The sequence below is a fragment of the Octodon degus genome, unplaced genomic scaffold (assembly GCF_000260255.1).
Source record: "Octodon degus isolate 3935 unplaced genomic scaffold, OctDeg1.0 scaffold00025, whole genome shotgun sequence".
Taxonomy (NCBI): Eukaryota; Metazoa; Chordata; class Mammalia; order Rodentia; family Octodontidae; genus Octodon; species Octodon degus.
Genome location: NW_004524601.1, coordinates 11,120,955 through 11,144,927, shown reverse-complemented (window position 1 = coordinate 11,144,927; position 23,973 = coordinate 11,120,955). Strand labels below are relative to the sequence as shown.

The 23,973-nt window shown below is 38.3% G+C and overlaps 1 protein-coding gene across 1 annotated transcript in view; it reads right to left on the bottom strand.

The window, feature by feature from the left end:
- Col5a2 (collagen type V alpha 2 chain) overlaps positions 1 to 23,973 on the bottom strand; it is a 153,329-nt gene that overhangs the window by 51,083 nt on the left and 78,273 nt on the right. Inside the window, exons 2-11 of the mRNA XM_023712336.1 lie at positions 23,633 to 23,857; positions 19,012 to 19,025; positions 14,254 to 14,286; positions 13,246 to 13,278; positions 11,802 to 11,855; positions 6,579 to 6,689; positions 4,419 to 4,496; positions 1,425 to 1,469; positions 585 to 638; positions 149 to 202 (exon numbers count right to left, since the gene is read on the bottom strand). Coding sequence (XP_023568104.1) covers positions 149 to 202; positions 585 to 638; positions 1,425 to 1,469; positions 4,419 to 4,496; positions 6,579 to 6,689; positions 11,802 to 11,855; positions 13,246 to 13,278; positions 14,254 to 14,286; positions 19,012 to 19,025; positions 23,633 to 23,857 — 701 coding nt within the window. The remainder of the gene's footprint in view (positions 1 to 148; positions 203 to 584; positions 639 to 1,424; positions 1,470 to 4,418; positions 4,497 to 6,578; positions 6,690 to 11,801; positions 11,856 to 13,245; positions 13,279 to 14,253; positions 14,287 to 19,011; positions 19,026 to 23,632; positions 23,858 to 23,973) is intronic.

The following is a 23,973-nucleotide window of genomic DNA, read 5'->3' as shown; positions in this document are numbered from 1 at the left end:
TATACTTTCATTCTGAATTCTCTGCTTTAGACTGAATTTAATGGAAGGTAAAAGGGTGAGGAAAGTGAAATTGGAGTGAAAGCATTCCTGTTACAGCTGCTCCTTGGTCTCCTTAAAACTTCAAAGCAAAGTAGAAAAGAAAACTCACATCTTCCCCGGGCTTCCCAGGGGGGCCCTCGGGTCCACGTGCACCAATTGGACCCTAATGATAAAACAAGACAGAAGGGGAACATTAACATTTACCTCTCATTGCCAATAATAAGTCTAAAATACTGTTGAAACAATTAAAAATACCAAGGACAACAGTTTTACTAATGTTTTGAATTTTATGCTTTATGTCTCAAACCATGCGCTCAATAGGAAAAAGAAGTTCAGCTCCACAAATGCAGACTTCAGTTGTGTCTGCCTAGGTTCAAAGCCCTTGGTCCAGTTCTCCCACATAAGGAACACAAGCCTAAGCGAAGTCCGCAGGACAGGGCTCCCAAACCGCATAGCTATTTCTCGCAATGCCGTAGAGGGCCTGGGGACATCACTGCCAGGGTGACCGGAGTGTGACTGGGTCCACACGCTTACTTGACATTTACCATTGGTCCTGGTTCACCAGGTTCACCAGGAGGTCCTGCTGGTCCCGTACCACCCTGTAATTGAAACCAAATGATACAAACTAAACAAAAGAAAACAAGGTATCAAATCCTATGCTATAGGCAAGACACAAGGCAGTTGTTCAGATTCCTGGATTTGTCATTTTCTAGGCATATGACTTTGGGCAGATTGTTTAATCTGCCTATAGCTTGGTTAACTAATCTGAAAAGTGGGTGTTCAGTCAATGGTAACTATCACCATCATCATCAACAGCTATTTTTGTACTCATCACACATGGTTATATCAGTATGGTTAACCTTGATCTACCTAATTTTTTCTATCCATAAAAAACTACTTCTTATGCCTGTTGAATCATTCCTCCAGTAATAAAATAGTCCTCCGTCACAATGAGGCATAAAAAGCATTTGCAATTATGTTCTTTCTAAAGGTCTCACAATGGGATCTGCTTGACTTCTACCTACCATAATGCCATACGGTAGTCTCCTGACTGAGCTGATGTCATAGCCTCATACTCAACTATGGAAATGTTGTTCATCACAACATGAGCTTAGCAGCTATTACTTCAGAGGCAAATCCATGTAAGTCCTGCTAGTATTAGGAGTTCATCCTATAAAGAAATTATGTGATAAAAATGTAGCATCATGAAGAAACTCTGAAAATATATTGCATCTATTTCCAGGAGAGTGAAAATTATTTTCAACCATTAAAAGTGAGCATTATAATGATGTCATTTAAAAACCAGCCCAGAGCAATCATATCCCACAGACCTTTGTGTACACTAGTGCTCTTGTAGTATGTAATTTAATTATAAACAGACTTACTTGCTGCCCTTGTAAACCTTGAGGTCCCCTTGGGCCAACAGGACCCTTAAAACAAATAAGAAGAAAAGTTGCATAGTGTTCATGACAATTAATACTTTTTAAATGTTGGATCAGCTTTGGAACTGAAAACATGAAGCAATAGCAGAGAGAAGGGATAACGTTTTCCATCTGTGCTCATCTAGAAGGCAGATAAAGGCGGGGAGAGAGATTAAAGCCTGGGCAATGTTCAGGGTGATATTATACAGCCCTCGGTGTCACAAAGAGAAAGTGTGCCTGCACAACCCCAGGGCCTTTGGAACTGGAGCCCTGGCCTGCTAAAGAACAGCTCTGTTAAACCCTGATATCTGAAGAAGGTAAAATCTTGGCAGGAACAAAGTGTTATCGAACTCTCTGTTTCATTCTTTAGTTTTACAGCAGATAGCTTTCATAACTTAAATGAATATGCTGAAGTAAAAGCCTGTGAAGCCAACAGTAATAGTTAGATTATTTTGAATGTTGGTTTAAAATTATCTAGGACCCTAAGCTTTCTGAATTTTCTTTCTTCCACAGCGTGCACAGGCGGTACCAACCTAGGTATCCTTCCTTTCTTGTGAAATGATTACCCTGAGGTGTAGCAAACGGAGGCAAAGGAAAATGCAATGTATACAAATTTAATATTGCATTAGTGATTGTACAATTTTCACAATTTTAAACTTTATAAAATACAAAAAAAAAAGAAAATACAATGATTTGGCTAAAATTGGGCTTATATTTATGACAAAGAATCTCTTTTTTCTTAAATACTGAGAATCTACTTTTTTATTAATTTTATTGAAAAACAAATAGCAATGAGACAGTTTCAAAGCAAACTAGTAGGACAATTTCAATAATTAATACATTGACTATTGTTGTCTTCATAGTGGTTATTCATAGTACAAGATACAGACATGCTATCCTGTCCAAACACTATTAGTACAAATCTTTCTTCTCATTGAATTAAGAGAAAGTAGCTGTATATCTATCCTATTTTGTATATACAGATACAAAATGGTCCTTCATTTGTATCCCCTTTTTTTGCTTAGTTTTATCAGAGATGGGTGTTCCATTGCCATTCAAATATTGTAGGTGAATGAATTCAGCAAAATAATCCAACATAGTCCAGTAGTACATAATAGTAGTGGGCTATGCATAGGACTGGCAAAGTCAGAAGTTCTTGACTTGAGCCTTTTACAGCTCAGCATATTAATATGGCTTTACTTTTTATACCTTGCTTTTATACTTTTCTGCTGGATGGTTAAGACCAAGATAAAGCAAGACCTACATAACAAGACATGTCAATTCTGTATCTGACAAGATCAGTCAAATCCCCTCAGGATGTAGCCTGAAACCCTGTACCTCAGATTGTAGAACCTTTGTCAGTGTCAGCCATGTGGATGAGTCATGGCCATTGCTTGGCCAATGTGCTCTCTGTGAAATCCTGAGAGAATGTTTTCTCTCCATGTGACTCTCCTTAGGCACACTCTACATCATCGATCACTTTCCTCTTTGGCCCCATAATCTCCTTGATCAGAAAATTTGGGACACTGCCGAGTTGCATCATGTTACAGTACAGGTTCTCCTATGTCCTGAGTCCTCGCTGAGCTTGAAAGGCTAGGGACAAAATGTTGGCTGTCCTTGTAGCCCTTCTTTTTCTCTAATCTTTGGTCTGCAAACTTAAGTAGCTAACTCTCCAGGAGAGAAGCTTAATGATATTATTACCCTAGAACATAGCCAGGTGAGCTTAACCTTACTATCTGTGTGACAAAGAAACTTAAATTTTCATTTAAAATTGATCAGATATTTTAACTAGTAAGAAAATACAAAGTTCCCTTAAAAATAAACACATGTCTAATATAGACTCCAATTGCATAAAAATAAATATCTCATAAAAATATCTGAAGCTAATACTTGAATGACAGTACACTGCTAAATATGTATACAAGTGCTGCTTAAAGTATTCATAATTAGGGCCTTCAGGCTGGGCACGGAGGTGACCATCAATGAGGTCTGACTGTATACTTGTTGTCTGAAATTCTACCAATCCAGAATGATTTTAAATTGTTACAATGAAAGAAAGCACGAGAGGTAACTCGAAAAGTGTTAATTCATTTGATGAGATTGCATTGCTCTAAAGGCAAGCTAACTGCCTGATGAAAAATGGGAATTTTTCTGGCAGTTAACGAAGTTCAAAAAAAGATGGAGATTGTGAGAAAGCCTTGCCCAGAAGCCTTGGAATTGTTGGAATAAGACAGCCAGTGAATATTAAGTAGAAAGCAATAAAATTTAAGCAGCAAACATCTCTTATTTCAAACTTTTATAAAATCATTATTTCTAAAAGCTGCTAATAACAGTTTTTTTCCAATTAAAAGGAGCAGTTTTGTAGTGCTGGCAGTCATTGTCTTAAAATGCATTATTTTCTTCCTTTATTACTGCCCACAAATAATTTGTGTGGCTACAAATAAAAATCTGCTCACTTGTTAAATCACACATAGTAGGGTTTGATAAATAAATGGGTGGATGAATGACTGGGGAAGTGGGTGGGTAGATGGATTGGTGGATGGATGGATGGATGGACAGATATGTATGATTGGATGACTGGATGGAAGGATGGCTGGACAGATGGGTGAGTGGGTGGGTGGGTGGATGAATGGATGGATGGATGGATGATGGATGGGTGAGTGGGTGGGCGGGTGGGTTGGTAGGTGGATGGATGGATAGATGAATGAATGGGTGGGTGGGTGGTGGATGGATGGATGGATGGATGGATGGATGGATGGATGGATGGATGGATGGATGGATGGATAGATGGGTAGATGGATACGTGGGTGGATGGATGGATAGATGAATGGATGGACAAATGGGTGGGTGGATGTGCTTGAGAAGATACATGCTATTTCTTGACTAGCTGTCTCAAGCCTCTCACTTTCTAATTATTTGTCTACAAATACTTTGGTTACCAGTAAAATGCATACTTACCACGGAACCAGGCATGAATCCTACTTGACTCCCAAGTCCGGACTTCTCATCCAGCCCAGCCATCTGAGCTGAAAAGGGCTGTGAAAGCAACGTGTGGACCATTTTCATGTTAGAGCCATGTAACGTCATACTTTTAAAATTCAGGGATGTGCACCTTCGGCAGTTTTTACAGAACAACTTTTCTAAGTGTTATTTTTATATCTTTGACTTTAAAGCCTGGAAATAAAATTCAAGTTGATTCTTACTGTATGTGCTATGAATTGACCATTCTTCCTCAGGGAATTTTACAACAGGACAAGTGTCTGAGAACTGATAAAGCATGGATCACTCTGATAAGCATTCAGTCTAATGGATTTGGGCTTTAAACCTCTTTATCTGACTTCCAATCTTGATCTGACCATGCCAAACCTCTCAGACAAAGCTTAAAAATACCCTTAAAACATGTGCTCAAGATACTGCGCTCCATTTCAGTCAATTTTAAGTAAATGATCACATCCTTTCTTTGATCACGGCATTTGAACTGTAAATTGTATTTATAAAAATTGATAAAACTTTATAATCTTTTAAATAACTCTCTGAATGTTCCAAGGATGAGAAGCAGCTTTATCTGTTCTCTTGACCAAAACTGTTCTTCTCCATCCCAATAATTATATTAATTTCCAGAGCTTAGAGAGAAAAAAGAGATACACATACGAGATACACATATTATCTGAAAGATGAAGCTGGCAGTTCTTGAGAATCAGCTGAGAGCCACATGCATGGACTAAGGTGAAACACCAGCGGCACTCAGAGCCACACGTTCCCTGGGCTGGGCAGACCTCCTCGCTCCAGATCTCTAGAACTCACAGAGGCCCAAACGTTTTGTTTTACTTCACCCAAGAAACTAAAATGTAGGAAGCAAACAAGCAACATATTTAGTGACGTTCTCATGTATGTCATCACAGACAAAAGAAAAAGTCTTAATTATACAAAAATAATCTCATGTGCTTATTTCTTTCTCATCGTATGATTCACATCCCTTATTTTTATTTATCAGTACGTGATCCACAGTACATAGTGCTTACATTCCACAGTCCCCAAATTTTTTGGCCCAGGGACTGGTTTCCTGAAAGACAATGTTTCCATGGACAGGGCTGGGATGGGGGTGGGGTTCAGGATGATTGCACAGAGCCCGTACCCCAGAACCCTGGTGCAGCAGTTCCCAGCAGAGTCTGCTCCTGTGAGACACAGAGGCTCCAATTCATCCTTAATTGGATGGGGGCACAGCTCCGGGGTTAACACTAGTAGCAGGAGTAGCTATAAAGCCAGAAGAAGCTTCCCTAATCTATTTGCCATCCACCCCTGCCCTGCTTTGTGGCCTGGGACTGGGATTAGTCCATGGCCCAGAGTTTGGGAGCCCAGATGACATACATCTTGAGGAACTGGCACATAAATATACAGCATCTTTTCTTTTACTTTGTCTTTTCTGTCATTTATGTATTTGGTACAGGGTCTCACCACACAGCTCAGACTCGTGGTGATCCTCCCTTTTTCAGCCTCCCCAGAGCTGGGATTACAGGCACGCATCACCAGGCCTGGACTTGTTCACCAGCTCGGTGCCCCGGTGCTCCCACACCCCAGGATGGTGGGGCCTGCACAACATTCGGATCAAACCCTGGTCCCTGCACTTGCCAAAGCAGACACTTCATCCACTGAGCTATCTCACTGGCCCAACCATAGGGCATCTGAATTGATTTTGCTTCCCGTTTCTCTCCCAGGCTTCCTTTCCAGTCACATTCTCATGGTGGAAGGATATAGTGTTGATTTTGTCAGCATTCTGAGCCCCAGCTTCAGCAGAAGAGAGAAGACTCTCTCCAGTCCAAAGAGGCACAGTGCTGGTGCTCCTTTAGGGTCACAGAAAAAATGGAGTTCTTGTAGTCCAAAACTGACATTGATAAAGCCATCCTCATTTAAAGTGATGCTTTAAAAGATGCTACTTCGAATTTTCCAGGAATCCATTGTTAATGTGCTGGGTTTGCTTGTTCAGCCCAGTGTGCATTCCTATAACAACTCTTACAGTCCAGCATCAGGACCTGGGTGGACACAGGCTACACTCGCAACAGTAGAGTGATAATAATTTAGCACTTGATCAAGTGTGACACTGAACAATGCACAACTCACCCTGCTCATGCCATCGGGTCCTGGGTGAGAGGGATGTCCAGGAGGCCCTGGAGAACCAGGTTGACCAGGAATCCCCGGTTCTCCATCAATTCCCTGAGGACCACGAGGACCCTGGGAAAACAAATCAGTATCAATGAGAACCACAGCCAAAAAACACAAAAGTGTCATCTATTGTAAACACAAATGGCAATCTAGCCACTTCATCAGCTATGTGGACACTGCCGACTTTGACACGGATCAGAACTTCTGCCACCGAGACCCAGTCCAGGAAAGACATCTACTTGATGTGTTAAACCCACACAGCCTTCTGGAAACCGTTTTCAGTTCAACAGCACTCTAGACCGTGCTTCCTTGTTTGGGTGAGTTTTATTGCTCAAGGGTACTTAATCAACAATTTTTAAATTTGCTCATCGGTATTAGATTATAGTTAACTATGAATGTGCCTGCTTAACTATTTTCCCTCCAAACCCCAAAAATGTGAGGGCCTCTTGGTTGAAGTTCATGGGTCTTTCATCTTGCAGTTATTAAATGCTTTGCATAGTTTCTAGTTCACAGCAGACACCCAATGTATGTGTATTACATTTTCACATTTTAGCCCTCTGTAACTTTTCAGGTCTGGCATATTTTTTTGTCCTTCCCAATCTAAGAGGTAGAAAAGATGAGTGAGAAATTAGAGGCCCAGGCACTGTGATCTGGCCACGTCTGGTCCTCCGAGAAGTGAGTAATGATTCCAGCTGCCAAACTCCACCCTTGTCCTAACCTACATTCCCAGGGCAGCTTGGGAAACAGCCACGTCCTCAGTTCTGGAAGAGCTCCATCCCCTGCCCTCGGCATTCCCACAGACTTGGGAAGTGTGCTCTGCCTTGTTAATCTTAAAGGAGTCTTAACACACTTTAAAAGGAAAGCAAGCAGCATAGAAGCCATAAGGGATATACTTTCTGCCACTCAAGGCAGGGATGGAGAAAAAGTGGTACATGATGTCAGAGCCTCATAGTGAAAGAAAGTGCCTCACACTTCTCCAAGAGAGGAGCTGCTGGCTAGAAAGCAATTACACAATAAGCCAGCAATTCGAGGGAGTTAAGTGTAGGATGAGCCACGGTGGTGGAGACGGCAGCTTGCGTATGGTGGTGTGGGGAAGAACAATGCAATGGCAACTGAAAAATTGAATTAATATATGTTTGAAAATAGCTTATATATTTACTTATGTTTAATCTTAACATTTTAAATATATTTCCCCATAGTGCATATGTTATGCATATGCTAGTATTCTAAGAAGCAGGTATGTCATACAGACCCATGCAGGCATGTGCATTTCTTAGAATAGAAAGATAAATAAGCAAACTGATTCAAAGAGAAGTGAATAATAAATAAGCCTAAAAACTCGTATGGTGGACTGGGGAGATAGCTCAGTAGAATAAGTGCTTGCCTGGCAAGTGCAAGGTCCTGAGTTCAATCCCCGGTAACACACACACACACACACACACACACACACACACACTCATATGGTAACAAAAGATTTCTTAGAAAATCAGTGTCTTATTTTTGGCATCAAGCCCTTTCTGGTCTTCAGCCACTGAAAGTTCCCTTTGCTCTTTTCATGACAACAGCAGCAGTGAAAGGTAAGTACAGTCCAGGATTCCTAATCGCATGGATGTGGATGTGGTTGGAACTGTGGATAATGGACAGCCGTGTAGCCGGGGCAATGGTTTCACGTATTTATAGTCTTGTGTGACAAAACTTTTGATAGGTGTTCGCAGCACTCGATGGCTAAAGGCTAATAGGTTATTTTATTCAGAAAGCAAGTTAAAACTGTCTGTGCTCTAAGCATGTCCAAAGACAAAATATTAAATTATATGTAGCGTCTATGTGAGCAGAGACAAGTTTGGGTAATGCTCATTCTTCAGATAGCTTGTGTGTTTCTCTCAGCCGCTGTGATTGCTACTGATTCGATTTCAAAATCCCACGTTGTCACTGACTTCCGGTTTACTCAGACCTTCCTGGAATTCACTGTAAATAACCTAGAAGGTGTTAATCTTATCTTTAGGTTAAAATTAATAAAGAGATGAAGATTATCTGAAGCTAAGTGAAGACAAGAGTGCAAAAGAAAGAAAAATATAATACAGAAAGTTTTACAGGTAAATAGTAAAAATAAATTATGATTGAGGAATTATAAAACACTAAGATCACATTTTTATCTTTCCAAATGAAGTGAGTCACATAATCTTTAGGTTAAGGTAAATTTTCTACTTGCTATCATCCCCACCCTTGCCCACCATACTACAGTAGAGTGTCTCTGGCCACAATCCGCAAAGTACAGTACTCACACCAACTAAAAGTACTTGAGGATGGCCACTAGGTGGCGGCCTTAAAACGTTCACAAGTAGAGAAGAGCCCTCCAGAGGAACTTTATTTGAACCTTGGCTATTGCCCTTCAACAATTAACACTATCACGCAAAAAGGCGTCCCACGCATGTGTGCACTCACACGCATACATTGCAGGATGGTAGAGCTGCAGGAACTATTACATCAGATGAGAAGCTGATATCTTAGGGGTAAAGTGTCATGTGTGTCACAAATCAGCACGCTACTGATGGCCCATGTACTGATAGGCTACTACTTTGTCACTCTGAAGTGACAGGGATAACACACTTAAAACTGAGGACATGCAATCAGAGAAGCTACAAAGATCACTGGCTAGTACTGAAGGCGTCCAGAGAATCTCTGTCGGAAGCTCTCAATCCAGAGCACCTTTACCTGCATTTGGCAACATGGAGACATTTTCAGTTCTCCCCCTGGTGCGGGTAGGCACTGCCCCGACACCCCATGCAGGGTAGAAAAGTATCCTACGATGCATGAGGAGTTATCTGGCCCAAATGATCAGTGGTGGAGAAGCTGTGCTGCACCTCGTGTGCCTCACCGTGGTTTGATCAAACAGGGTCAGGAACATGGTACTTTGGATTCTAGGACCACCCTGCATTGTGACAGCAAGGACTTCAGTCCAGCTGAGCAGCTCCTGGTGGCTGGGGGTGAGAAACAGAGCACGACCAGTAGGTACACTATGAGCATATGCTGCCACTGGGGTCAGCACCACAGGGGGAGTCACCCGAGGGACAGCATCAAAAGTGGTGCATTTTAGAGTTTTCCTAAAAAGAGTTGTTGAATTTGTGCCATCCCACCATTGCTTCCTGGCGTAAGCAGAGGAGCCGATTTGCTACTTAGGTATCTGCCAGGATTACCTGGCCTCCTCATAAATGGCTTATTTCTATTTACACAAACACACACACACACACACACACACACACACACACCCCAAACACAATTCACATGGAGTGTATCATACCTGACCATGATAAAATGAGCTTCTCATACACTGAGGCAAGTATGGCAGAGAAAGAAAGAAGGTTGGGGAGAAGGATCATTAGACCCTGACCAGGAATTCGGAAAGTCTGGCCACTCCTGCCATCATCATGTCCACCTGGACTTGGACATACTGTTACCAATTAATTACAATGACAAACACACTAATGCAAAACCTTTTCTGCGTAACCATCCCCCCTCTTGTCTCTGAATCCATCGTCTACCCAAGGCCATCACGCAAGAACAAAATCTGAAGAGCAAGCAGAGTGTGAACCGCCACCACCACCAAGGAGCTCAATCATAGCAATGAAGGGTGGAGAACAAAACAGTCGCAATAAGGCCTTGTCGACCCCCACCACGGGCCTGCCTGCAACCTTGCTGGGCACCGATCCTCCACATGCCTATGAGTACCATCTGGGACACCAGTGCCACTGCAGAAAAGGTATTGACTTCACACTATTTGGGGAAAGGTGTAGACGCATAAAATAATGACAGAGGTAAGACTAACAGCAAGAGTTCTTGGCAACGTCATCTACTGGATGTTTTGCACCCATTTATGTATCAAAGTAAGCTATACTTTCTTGCTCTTTCATCCATTTAGATATGGATAAACTCACATGTGAGAGACTAAAAATCCATTGCAAGTTGTGTTTCAGTGGACACTGTTAGAAAGAGTGGTAATCAACTGAAACAAATTTTTGGGCTACTGGACAATATTGGAATATTTTGCTGAATTCACGAAACTACAATATTTAAATGACAATGGAATACCCATCTCTGACAAAATTAACTAAAAAGGGAGGATACAAATGACCAACCATTTTGTATCTGAATACTCAAAATAGTTAGGATCGATATATAGCTTCATTCTCTTAATGCAATGAATAGAGAGATTTGTTCTAATAGTGTTTGTGGACAGGATATCATGTCTGCATTTGGTACAATGAATAACCATTACGACAACAATATGCAATGTATTAATTATTGAAACTGTAATCAGTTTCGAAACTGTCTCATTGCTATTTGTTTCTCAATAAAATTATTTTTTAAAAAATCATGAGATAATTATATCAATACATAAATTAATCTAATTATTTAATATGTATTTTTATGGGTACCTATTATGTAATGTCATGTTTTATTCCAAGGGTATAGAGGTGATTTGCTCAATTCAAGGACATCCTTTTTGTCTTGTAACAAGTTTATCAATTTTTTTTTTTTTTTTTTTTTTTTGGTGGAACTGGAGATTTAACTCAGACCCTTGCGATTGCCAGGGAAGCACTTATTCTACTGCGTCATCTCCCCAGCCCCTATCAATTTTTTTTTTAATTGCTCTTTGGATATCTCTGTAGCAGCCATTCAACAAAAAAGGCCAAGTACTAGAGTATTACTAGAGTACTATGCTAAGTGGCATAACTTTGCTGTGTATCAACTTAAAAGTAAGTTTTATCCTCAAATAATTTATTTTCTATTATCCAGTCTTATTATCTCTGTAGCAACCACAGATCACAGAATCCAGAGGCTTTTGGTGAGTGGTACACTCTGGACCTTGCTTACTCGTGGGAAATAACTTCAGAGAGTAGGAAGTGTTGACCACATTTCCTCAAATTCTACTACATCGAAATTTGAGCCTATAAAGAACAAGGCTCAAATTAATTGCATTATCTATTAAGATAGTAGGCATTAGAAAATGTGACAATTTTCTTTGCACCAAGAGGGCTACAAAGTCACTCCCATGGCTGGATTCTCCATGATGTTTGGGGCAGGTGACAGAGCAATGGTCGCTAGCTTCTCTCGATACCAGGCGATCTGGCACAGACTGCCCTCTAGGTACACATTTGTGCAGTGAGGTCCCTGTCCACTTACGGGTCTTCCTTTGGGGCCTCGCTCTCCTCTTGGTCCCTGTGACCCTGGAGGTCCCTGAAAAACATAACGATGATTACACCTATAGACATTTATATTTTGGAGGTGTTCATTATAAAAATTAGTTTGACAAAATAAAATCAGACAACACAAATACCCCACTTTTTCCTTCAGTACATTGAAGGCTATGAGAAACAAAAGCCTGTATATATCAAAGCTCTGCATGCAGAGGGACTGTTTATTCTAGGAGTAGACTTGAAGAGCCATAAAGAATTAGCTGCTCCATTAAAGTGTCATGAAATTTAATGAGCTACATATACTGACCAGTGATTGCAAATTTTTAAGAATAATGTTTGCTGTATTCTCCTAGGTAAAGCTTTTGTCATTCAATTCAGGGCACAAAAACTACACTTAGATTTCACATAAATGTGCAAACCCTAATTATCAATTATCTAGGGAAATTCATTAACTCAAGTTGGTACATGAGATTCAAAAGTTATCATAGTTCAAACTGCTGAAAAAATAGAAGACTGTTAATTTACCACTGCTTTATGCACATTCAAACCCCCCTTTTTACTTGAAGTAAAATATGATATGAGTTCCATTCTATCTTTGGAAACCACTTAAAATTTTCCAAATTATCCTTCCCATGACTTCTCTCTTCAAATAAGAAATGACTACTATTCTGCAAAAGTAGTGCTACTGTGCTGATATCTTCAGTGGCTTCAACTATATTATGGAGATTAATTACACATTTACCCAATTCAAAAAACAGATTATTTTTAAGAGACAGGAACTTGATATGTTAGCCAGGAAGGCCCCAAACTCCCAAGCTAGAGCCATCTTCCTGCCGGTCTCCCAAGTAGTTCAACCGCACACAGCATTGTCAAAAACCAAAAATCTCCACAGGACCCAAGTAGGTCTCTTGTTTTAGTGTTTTACTTAGGCTTTCTTGACAACAAACTGAGTGTGTGTGTATTATACATCTAGTCATATATGAATACTGCTGATAATCCAAGCCTCAAAGAGTCCTTTATGCAAAATGAGAAATATGCTTTGATATATAATTTCTCAAATTCGACTGTAATATATTACTCAAGTAAATACAACAACACACTCTTAATCATAGTCAAATGGCAGACAAGAATGCCCTTACTTCAATGCACAAAGTCAATCCAGAATTAACGCTGTAACAATGACCTGTTTTGAGTCTCCGACGACCAATGGCAGCACTAACACAGGAGAAGAAAAGAAATTCTCTCAGAAGGAAATGACCCCTATGTGTCATTTCATGTCCACATAAGTATGCCTATACCTGAAGATGGCTCAGGAAAAAAAATTAGAGACCAAGCACTTGATTTACATCATGCTGGCTTCTCATGGATGTCAGAGCTACAAAGAATTCTAAAAGAACACAAGAGTGTGATTATTGGAGCAAAGTACGTACCGCTGGCCCTGGACGCCCGCGAATGCCTGTTACCTAAAGAAGGAAGAAGATGATTTGTAAAGGGAAAGCTTCAGAAAAGTCAATATTCAAGCAAATAATAACAGCAAAACACCAGTAATTTTTTTTTAACAAATAGGTGCTCTCAGTTGATGCCATTCCCTCCTTGTCAATGAGTTGAGGTATCTCGTTTGAAGTCTATCAGAGAGAAGCAGGGCTGGTATAGCGAATAAGACCTAAGAATACTAAGGGGCCTGAACTCAACTCCTGAGAGCTCTCCATGCCAGTCCTGTGACTGTGGACTGATCATTTGCCCTGTGCTTGACTTTTCTTAAATGGAAAGTGCTGCATAGAACAGTGATGGTGAATACAAATGAGTTCCTCTCGTAACTGGGACAAATAAATGTTTGTAAAACTTTAGGCATCTAAGCACAGTAAGTAATGTACGATTTTAAATGAAAGAAATAACATGAATGGCTTAGGTTTTCTGTAGTCTTCATGGAAAAATAAGTGGATTTAAAAGCAAAGCAAAGATTTAAACACAGCCAAATAAATTACCATTAAATAAATTAACTGGTCTTGACAGACTGACACACTTTTTCAACCCTAGGAGAATGGTGATTGAAGATCTTTTGTCCTCTTTAGTAACACAATATTTGATCATCCACAAGTCTAAAGAAAAGAATTCACTTATAACTTGGAATTACAGGGACAAGTAAGGCATGATATGTTTCCAAAGGTGTAAAACACTAAACTGTTAAACAAACTATCATGTATGTGTGCATGTAATAAAGTCAATTTGTAAAATCATGATATTATTGCTTTTAGTCATGGGATATAAAAATTTAGAATGCAGCACATTAAATATTGTTTTGAAACATTAATCTATTGTAACTTGCTATTATTATACTAAAGCCTTGTTATATAAATAATTTTTCTGTTTGACAGGAAGCAGTAATATGCAACTACACTATAGTTATCCTTGAAGACAACATATATGTATATACTTACAACAGGCACTAATCCTGGTTCTCCTTTTTGTCCCTGTGAAATAAAAAATAAAAATATTCAATTAGCAAAATATAAGGGTCACAGAGATAGCTCAGAGGTGTAAGCATCTGCCTACACAAGCGCAAGAACCCCGATTCGATTCCAGTACCACATGCTGTCCCAGCCCTGTGGCCCTGGGAGCCAGCCACAAAAGGTGGGTGTGGTGGCCATGCCTGTAATCCTAGTGCTAGGGAGGCTAAAACAGGAAGATCACTATGAGTCCAAGCTGCATAGTGATACCCTGTACCAAATGCATAAGAAAAAAAAAATTTTTTTAAATAATAAAATATGTCTGGTTCTTAGGCATGAACATGTCACACTACCACGTCATGTAGACATAGTTTGGGATAGTCTAAGCAGTTTAGAGCATGAAAGAAAGTTAATTTTTAAGACACTTAGTCAGACATTACTCATGAAAATGTCACCCTCATCTGAAAGAGACAGTCTCTCTAATATGTGAAACATGTAGTAGTTTTATTTCAGTTTTTAAAGGGATAAAATCAACAGGTCGACTAGACCACAAATTAGTTATGATGAAAAGATGTAAAGAAAAAGTGTCACTGAAAAAGTTTTAAATGTATATACATTTGAATTTCACACTCTTATAACAGTAATAAGAATTTGATTCCGTCCCCATAGTCTTTGGCAGCTGACGGTAGTTCTCAGTGTCATTCCTGAGCTACTTGCTGCCCTCTAATGTACCTCACAGTAAAATATTTAAAACAAGAGACAAGTATTCTCATTTTATAAAAAGGAAAAAGTCTAAAGTTCTAGTTAAATAATTTCCAATATCTGAGAAGAATGTCCACTAATGTCTAAAAAATGTCCACTGACTAGAAAGCTAAAAAGTACAAGGGACTATCAAATTTGTCTACTCATTGCATGATGTCAGGTTAACAATAATGCTAAATGAGTTATTATTATAAAGTATATATCTATGTTTCTCTCTTTTGTCACATATTAATTTGTGTTCTCTGTTTTTGATTTGCCTTCTGACACGGATCTTGTTCTCGGGCCCTTCACTGCGCCTTAGTCCACTTTATATTCTTAGTATGGTACAGAGAATTTTTCAGTGAATTCTTCTGGAGTTTACCAATTTCCATTAGTATATTATGAATTAATTCCTTTTCTTAGACAACTGAAGAATGTGAATATGAATCCAATTATATCCAAAATCTAAAGAAAGAAAGAGGAATGAGTTCCAGTTCACTCAATTTTTTCCCAGATACTATTCTTTTATGTGTTTATAAAGCAATATATGTTCAATATATGGAATTGTTTAAGTAGAGAAAAGTACAGAAAAAAAAACAAATGCCTGCCTCACACACAGAGATTCAGCACTGCGCTCAGGCAGTCTAGGCTCGCCATAGCCCTGCAGGGTCATGTGACCAATGATTCATTATTTCACTCTTAGGTTTAGACCCATTTTTGCATTTTAAGAAACCATTAAAATAAACATCCTTATTTCTAAATATTTATGTGGCATCTCTGACCAGTATCAGAGATACTTAGGAACACGTTTATTGAAGTTAAATTTGTAGGTTAAAAATCACGTACACTTTTAAGGTTTTGGATCTAGATCACCAAATTGTACTCCAGAAAGATCGGTCTGATTATATCTTCTCAATAGTATCTCACAACTGACAAGTTTTTTGAAGTAAAATTATTTTATAATCCTGATTGTTTTAATGGTGGCATCAAAGGAGGAACTACTACTAACCTAATTTTCCTCTCTGATTCTAATGCTGAGGTAAATACTAACTGGAATTAAGGGAAAAAGAGAAGTCAGAAGAGAGAAATAATCTCTACACTAGCAAGAGGAGCTCTACAAGAGTCAGCTGTAGACAGAAGCACATCATGGTAGAACACAGGCTACACAGAGGCTGGGGAAAGAAGGGCCTAAGCATGTAGGCTTCTGAGTGACATGGAAGTATTTCCACACACTCTCACGTTTAGACTATTCTCATGTTTGAAAGTATTAAAGCAATACAAATTCACTATGTACAAGCTATTATGGAAGAAGTATCTTTCAAATACTGACAGAATTTGAATTGCTTAGAATCGTTGTATAAATTTGTATCCAGGGAATACATGAGTTTTTGAGAATGGTGCTGTAAAAATTACTCCTTCTGGAATAAGTAGAAAAACATGCAAAAAGAAGTAAAATTATGTTAGCCACAATGAAGAAAATAAAATAGCCTGCCAAGAATTCTGGTGAAACTTCTACTTCAGGAGATCTGAAAGCAAACTATTTTATTCCAACTTTGTAATTCTCTGATATTATTCTTAATTAAATCATGGGCTACTGACATGTTATATAAGCATACTATATCTCCATGACATTTTTTGAAATTTTATTGGGGTTTTTTTCTGTATTTTAGGGAAGGGTCTACAGGGTGTTCAGGGTCTCACTACTAGATCGAACTCATAGTGATCCTCCTATTTACAGCCTCTCAAGAGCTGGGATTACAGGCGTGCCACCACGCCCAATCTCAATTGCTGTCTCATCATGCCCCTGGGGTGGGGCCGGCATGGCAGGCCCAGGATGGAACCCCCAACACCCTGCGTCTCCATGACATTTAATAGAGCTTAAATGTTTAATTATAGATTTCTGGTGACAAGTTTCCCAATGATTTTATCATACTTATTCTGGACATAAGCCGAAGACATACATGTTTTTAGCAAATGGGCTTTGAATAAGATCATTTAAGTGAAATGATAATTTGTGGAACATTTTACAGAATCTGATTTTCATATTTCCTGAGAAACACAAAGTTTTGCACTTGGATCTCGGAGGAGAATTACCACATTCACTTGTGAGTCAGTGTCACATCACCACAGGCTCTCATGGCCTCGGAAGCAGTAGAGACCACTTTCCTGTATCACATCCTTCGGACAAAAAAAATTTTTTTAAGTCTCAGTAAAAAATGTTGGATTAACATGATAAATGGATGAACTAAAAGTAAAAATAAACAGGGATAGAAACCAAGCACAAAATGGATCTTCATAGCGTTGCTTTTCATTCGTGTTTCTGATGATAAGACAAATGAGGTAGACAGCCGCGTACCGACTACAGCAGTAACTCGGCAGCCACTCTGAGAATGTCCTTGACCAAGATGTCCTACACAGCCTTTGGGGAAAGGTGCTATGTGGCACAGATCACCAATTCCTTCTTAGAAAGTTGGGTGATCGTTAAGTGGACAAAATTGATTAGGAGAACTTCGCACTGTTAGTTTTATTCTCTTTCATAATTGTATATATCCACTAAACCATCTTATTTTTCATCTATCTAATTTGTTTAAAACCCATACTAATCTGTCTCAATCTGCTCTCCTTTTCATGGACTCATTAAATGTGAATTAGGATTTGCTGTCCATCTTCATTGATAGATATGCAAGTCTCTGTGGCTTTACTTATGAAAAGATACAGTTATTGCTCTCAGAATCAAAACAGGTTAAACTGGCCAAGGACAACCTTTAACATCACCAGTCTCACTTAATATGAAAGTATAGTATTGCTTTATCTGATTATCTAATAAAATCACTTTACTGAAGCTCCATTATGTGCAAAAGTAAACTTAAATTAGCTACTTAGATATCTGGTATCTCCCTCAAAATTGCAGTTATTGCCCATTTTCTACCTTTGGATGCCTAGTGTTATCCTACGTGGATAAGATTAAAGCAAGTTCCATAACATTAAGATATCCAGAAATGGGAGAGCAATGACAGGGAAACAAGAACTCTCTCCACTTGGCAGGATTATTATTATTTTTTTCTGTATTTTAGGGAAGGGTCTACAGGGTGTTCAGGGTCTCACTACTAGATTGGACTCATAGTGATCCTCCTGTTTACAGCCTTTTCGTTATTACAGTTTTTTCATTATTACAGCTGTGCCCTGTCACTCTTACAAATTCACAGCTCTGCTCCAGGATTAGATTTTACACTCCCTGAAGGTGAAAGGCAGGGAGGATGGTTTTGTAAAATTTTCAGGTTTGTTTGTTTTTTTTAATCTTTACTTCTTAACCAATGGGAGAGGCACCTCAACTCAGTGTAGAACAAACATTCTTCCTTCCTCTTTCCTTCTTTCTGTTCTCTCTCTCCCTTTTTTCTCTCTCCTCTTCCTCTTTCTCTCTCTCCTCTTCCTTCCTTTTCTCTTTCTTTCTTTTTATCTTCCATAAAATGCATATTGAGTTTCTAATATATATAAAGTATATATTAAGTATAGTAACAAGTTCTAGGAATATAAAGACTAATAAGAAAAAGTCTCAGTCCCTAAAGAGTTTGCCACTTTGCTACAGAAACAGACATCAGAACAAAGGTTGACCCTAAGGGGAACCAAACAGAAAAACTTGCACTTGCTAAGCACAGTAGCTGAAGCGCACGGACTTATTTTTTACAGCTTCTCGGCATGGTACTTTGAATTTTCCTCATGGCTTCCAGACATTTCAGAGCATGGCTTTGTGTGAATTGAATTAGAAAGAATTTTGCATATGAAACAGAAACTATGCCAAATAAAACTCACCTTTCGGGCTGATGAGATGGCTCAGTGGTCTAAAGCACCTACTTAGAACAAGCTTAGCAAAGCACAGGGACCGCGGTTCAATCCCCCAGCACCACATGCCAGCCAGCCCCGCCCCCTGGTGGGCTGAGCTGGCCACACACACACACACACATAAATAAATAAAATTTAATAAATAAATAAATAAAAAATAAAACTCACCTTTCTTCCTCTACCTATGAAAAAGAAAAGAAGAAGCATGTTACTTTACGAAGAAACAAAGCACAGACTAAATATTTACTCTCAATACTAGCTTTCTTAGCCAGCATTTAAAGTACAAAGATTACAAAGAACTCGAGTTATTTTGGATCTATATTTCCATAAAAGTTGACAAAGAAATGTATAACTTCTGCCATGGTTTTAATATTCTTCAAAACATTATATAGCATGTAATAAATGATAAAATCATCTATAGAAGTTATAATGACTTACTCAGTCGACGTTTTCTACAGCAAATTTTAATACTTTTAATGAATAAGGCTGTTCATTCATATGGCTCAGTGGTAAAAGTGTGTTAAAAGCGTAGAATTATGCACAGAAAAATATTTTCCTGTTTCTACCTCTACCTCTCCATGCATACACTAGAAACCACTATCACTGATTTTTTGCATTGTTCTCAAAGCTTTTGTCTATATAAACAAGTAGTAATATAGACCTTTTTCTATTTTTTACATTGTCTTTCATATGTCTTATAGATCTGTAAATTTTAGAGATGTTTGCATATAGTTTCTTTGTTGGTTTTTATAAAATATTTCTCATGATTCCCTCGTATGAAGCCACACAGTCTTTTTCACTGACACACGCTTTACTATGAACATTTGGGATATTTCTAAACTTTTTCTATTAGTAGGATATAGTTTGTTACCCAAACATGACAGTTTGAATGATGACAAAAAGCTACTATTTAATATGTCAGGGCAGTTGGTATGATTTGAAGTTTTCACAGGCAAGCTAAAAAGGAGAATCACGCTAGCTACTACTGATAAGGCCAAAGTGAATAATACTGATATGTATGACCGTATGTCAGTATATTTGTGGGATAAAGTCTCTAATACTTTTTTTGAATCAAAAGACATAGATATTTGCAATTTGACATATTACCAATGTCCCTTTTGAGGTTATACTACTTTCCAATCTCATGATCAATGGACACGTCTCCTCCTGGGCCCCGCCCAGTGTTATGGTTTGTATCTAAGTGTCTTCTGCAAAAGCCTCATGCAATCATTGGGGCGGCTTCTAGAGTTTGTGGTTAATGCATGATCCAATGCTGGGATTATGGGCGTGAGTGCCACACCCGCCCTGGAGTAGATAATCTGCATCCCTACGTAAGGAGAGGACAGAGGCCAGCTAGCTACCTCAGCTGCAGCTCCTCCCTTTGCTCTTTGCTGTTTGCCGATGCCATGTGCTGCTCTGCCTTGGAGCCCGCTGAGTATGGACTGACACCTCCACTAACTGTGAGCTACATAAACCTTTCCTTCCTTAATTCTGGGTGTCGGATGTTTGTCTCAGCGATGAGTGAAAAGTAACTGAAACACCCAGTGGTAGTGGTATGCAAACAACCGTTTAAATTTTGGTCAACATGAGATGCGGAACATGATAGCTCAGGGTCATTTAAATTTGCAATTTATTTTATTATAATGAAATTTGATAGTTGTCATATTGCAGAACTATATTTGTGCTTCCTTTTTAAATTAATAATTATTTTCCTGACCTGTTTCTAAATTTTATCATTAGCAGTTTAATTATTCACATCTAAGAACTCTGTATATGTGAAGCATGTTCACCATTTGTGAATTGAGTTGTAAATATGTTCATTTTGCTTATTTTTACACCCTGAAAATGTTCATTATTTTAAGGATCTGGATTTGAATCAGAAATAAGCCTTCTTTACTAGGCAAACTCCACCACTGAGCTACATCTCGGCCCAAAAAAATGTTCAGTTTTTTAGGAAAAAGAAACTCTCTTGCCTGGAAAGTGCAAGGTCCTGAGTTTGATTCCTGGTACTACTACTAATAATAATAATAATAACATTAATAATAATGATGATGAAAGAAACTCTATTACCTTTGCAACTGTATTTAATTCACTGAGTCACTGATTTGAGTTTACGCTGCTGTAGGATGTACGATTACTGTTATTTCCTGGTGACTTGCCAGCCTGCCAAATAAGTCTTGTGCAATAACCTTTCTGCATGACTAACATTCCATGCTCTTCATATTCAGGCTGGTTGGGTGTATTCGGATCTACTTCAAGATGACTGTATTCCATTACACTCTATTCATGTACTAGGATCATATTTTCTTAAGCACATGAATCTTTTTTAGGTTGGTTGGTTTGCTTATTTGATTTGACATGTTAGGAATTGAACCCAGAGCCTCATACATAGTAGGCCAGTGCTCTATCCCTCAGCTGTATCCCCAGCCCTGATACACTTTTCTAGGCTGTAGGACTAGTCATTGATTAATTACTGTTCACTCTAAGAGCTTGCCTAACGGTTCTTTTTTATTTATTCTGTGCAATTTTTTTAAATAATAAAAAAGACAAAAGTGAGACAAAATTTTAAAATAAGATGATAGAGAATTAATAATGGTTATTATATTTCATGTTGTGCAAATTTATATGTCAAATTTTAAATGAAGTATGCACGGGCATTATGTCAAAGTTAGTAGTCAACTTATGGAAAAGCTATGTGTTTATAATGTCCAACATTCCTCACCAAGAACATATTTTTATCTTTGTTTGATCTAGTAGTATTTTAAAGTTTTCTTCAGCCAACTCATATATTTTGTGTGAATTTTATTATTAAGCCTTTGTTGGCATTACAGACCAGGTTTTTTTATTCTCATTATTTACAGTATGATAAAATTGTTTATGTATAGTAAAACTCCTTGTTTCTGAAAATTAATTTTTTATTGTACTGCCTTAATAAATTCTCTTATTTTTTGGTATTTAGAACTCAATTTCATTAGGACTTATAAACACACAAGTATATTTTCTACAACTATAGTTGGGCTTTCTTTAGATAATTACTTTTTTTCTTTTTTTGGCAGGACCAGGGATTGAACTCAGGCCCTTCCACTTGCCAGGGAAGCGCTTATTCCACTGAGCCATCTCCACAGCGCTCTTTTGATAATTACTAAACCTGATTTTTTTTCTCATGTTCAGACACAATCAATGCTGTTAGACAATTCTCCTGCATGAGCCCACTGTTTTTTGTGCACCGCTGCATTAATTTCTTTGGATCCTCTTGCTCAGAGCTAGCTTCACTGTGTCTTCCACATAGAATGTATTCTTTCTAATTCTTTAATATTAGTCTTTCATTTTCCTATGTTTCCTTTTTCCTTTCAGTTTCATTCATGTTTCTCTTCCTGTTGTGTTCGGCATCATCTCAACTTGTGTTCCTACGTACTTCATCTTTAGGTTCCTTTTCTGATCTCAGGTTTCTCGCTGTTACTGTGCAGACCACTCCTCCTTTCTTCCTCTTCAGTGGCCTTCTTTCCTTGAGGCAGCTATTTTATTGTTCGATTTAGTTCATAGTAGAATAATTGGCCATGGTTTTTATTTGGCCTTTGGTAGCGTATTTGGGTGATCTTTATCTCGAAGTTTAACTGAAGCCTATTATTACCTTTCGTTTTCTGAAGTTTATTTGTACAAAGTTATTGCCACATCCTTTTTCATTATTTACTATGGAAAGAGTTGCATTTTTCTGGACCAGCTATTTCTAGGAGGTTTGATATTTTACTGTTTCCTGATATTAGCTACTATTGTCCCAATTTATGGTGAGCTTATCCCCATAGACTTAATTTTGCTGCATTCTTGGGCTTCTCTGAAGATTGTTTCTGCTTTGGTTGACCTTTACGTGACTTACTTTTATTTCTCCCTATGATCACATTAATGAAAATTGAGCTTAGGTGTTAACTCAAAGCACACTGTTACTGCCGAATGATATTTAGGAACACAAAAAGTCATTGTCTAATGTTTCTGAATTATATTTGCTGCTATTTTCAGTGGAATTTGGGGAAAAAATAAAACCTTTACTTTGCTTTGACAGCAATATATATGTCTTCATTTAACACTGCTCACACAAATAACCTAATAGCTTGACATCAATGTCTCCTTATTCATTAAAATACATACATATGAATTTTTTTTTCTTATATCAAAGTGTCATTAGCACATCTAGTTATAGTCAATTATGTAATATTTGTCAAACAAAGATATTTTTGTTCAAAAATGTTTTGAAAACCAGTGATCCATAACTTTATTTCCTCTCAGAAATCCATTTCATCCTCTTATTTTGCATGGTCAACATAAAAAGCATTTTGTATTTATGACCCAAAATGATAGAAGGTGCTGTGGTAGTAAATCATATTAGAAATTATTATTCTATTCCTTACAGCAAAGTTAGTACCAAGAAAGATAAAATTGTTCTCTAGATCTCCTCTTGGGCATTAAAGAACTTCTTACAAAACTTAAAAATATATTGGAGCAACCATCATGGAAATAATAGCAGCGAGCCATCTTAACAGGCTCAAGAAATTTTCAAATTAGACACAACCATACAAAACTTAGCAAAAAAATATTCCTCCAGTATTTAACAAGACAACAAATTACCATCTGCTTATATTGAACTGTGAAAAATCATTAATCCAAGAGTCTACTGTATGACTTAATTTTTCTCTTGGATTGCTCAGAGCAGAACAAAGCAAACAAACAAAAACAACACTGCAACTGAGCTGACGCATCATTGTTTCCATTCTTTGCTGGTCCCAGTCGATCTTACCAAAGTTGGTATTTCCACTTCCAGGGGTTTGTGGGCAGATGGGACAGCACTCTCCAGCAGGAGTCACAGGGTCAGCGCAGTTCAGCACCTCCTGACACTGTATCTTGTCACAGAGAATGGCTCCATTGTCACAGACGCAGATCTGGCATGCGCTAGGTTTCCAAATGTCCCTGTTCAAGTACACGTGGCCATTCTGAGTGCAGGCTATTTCTTCATTATATTCATCTAAAATAAGAAGGCGAAGCAGAGGTTAGTAATCAAAAATTTTGTAATTTGGAAAGAATCTAAGATAATGAGTCAGCGTGTGGATTCTGTATAATTCTGGGCTAAGTAACTGACTC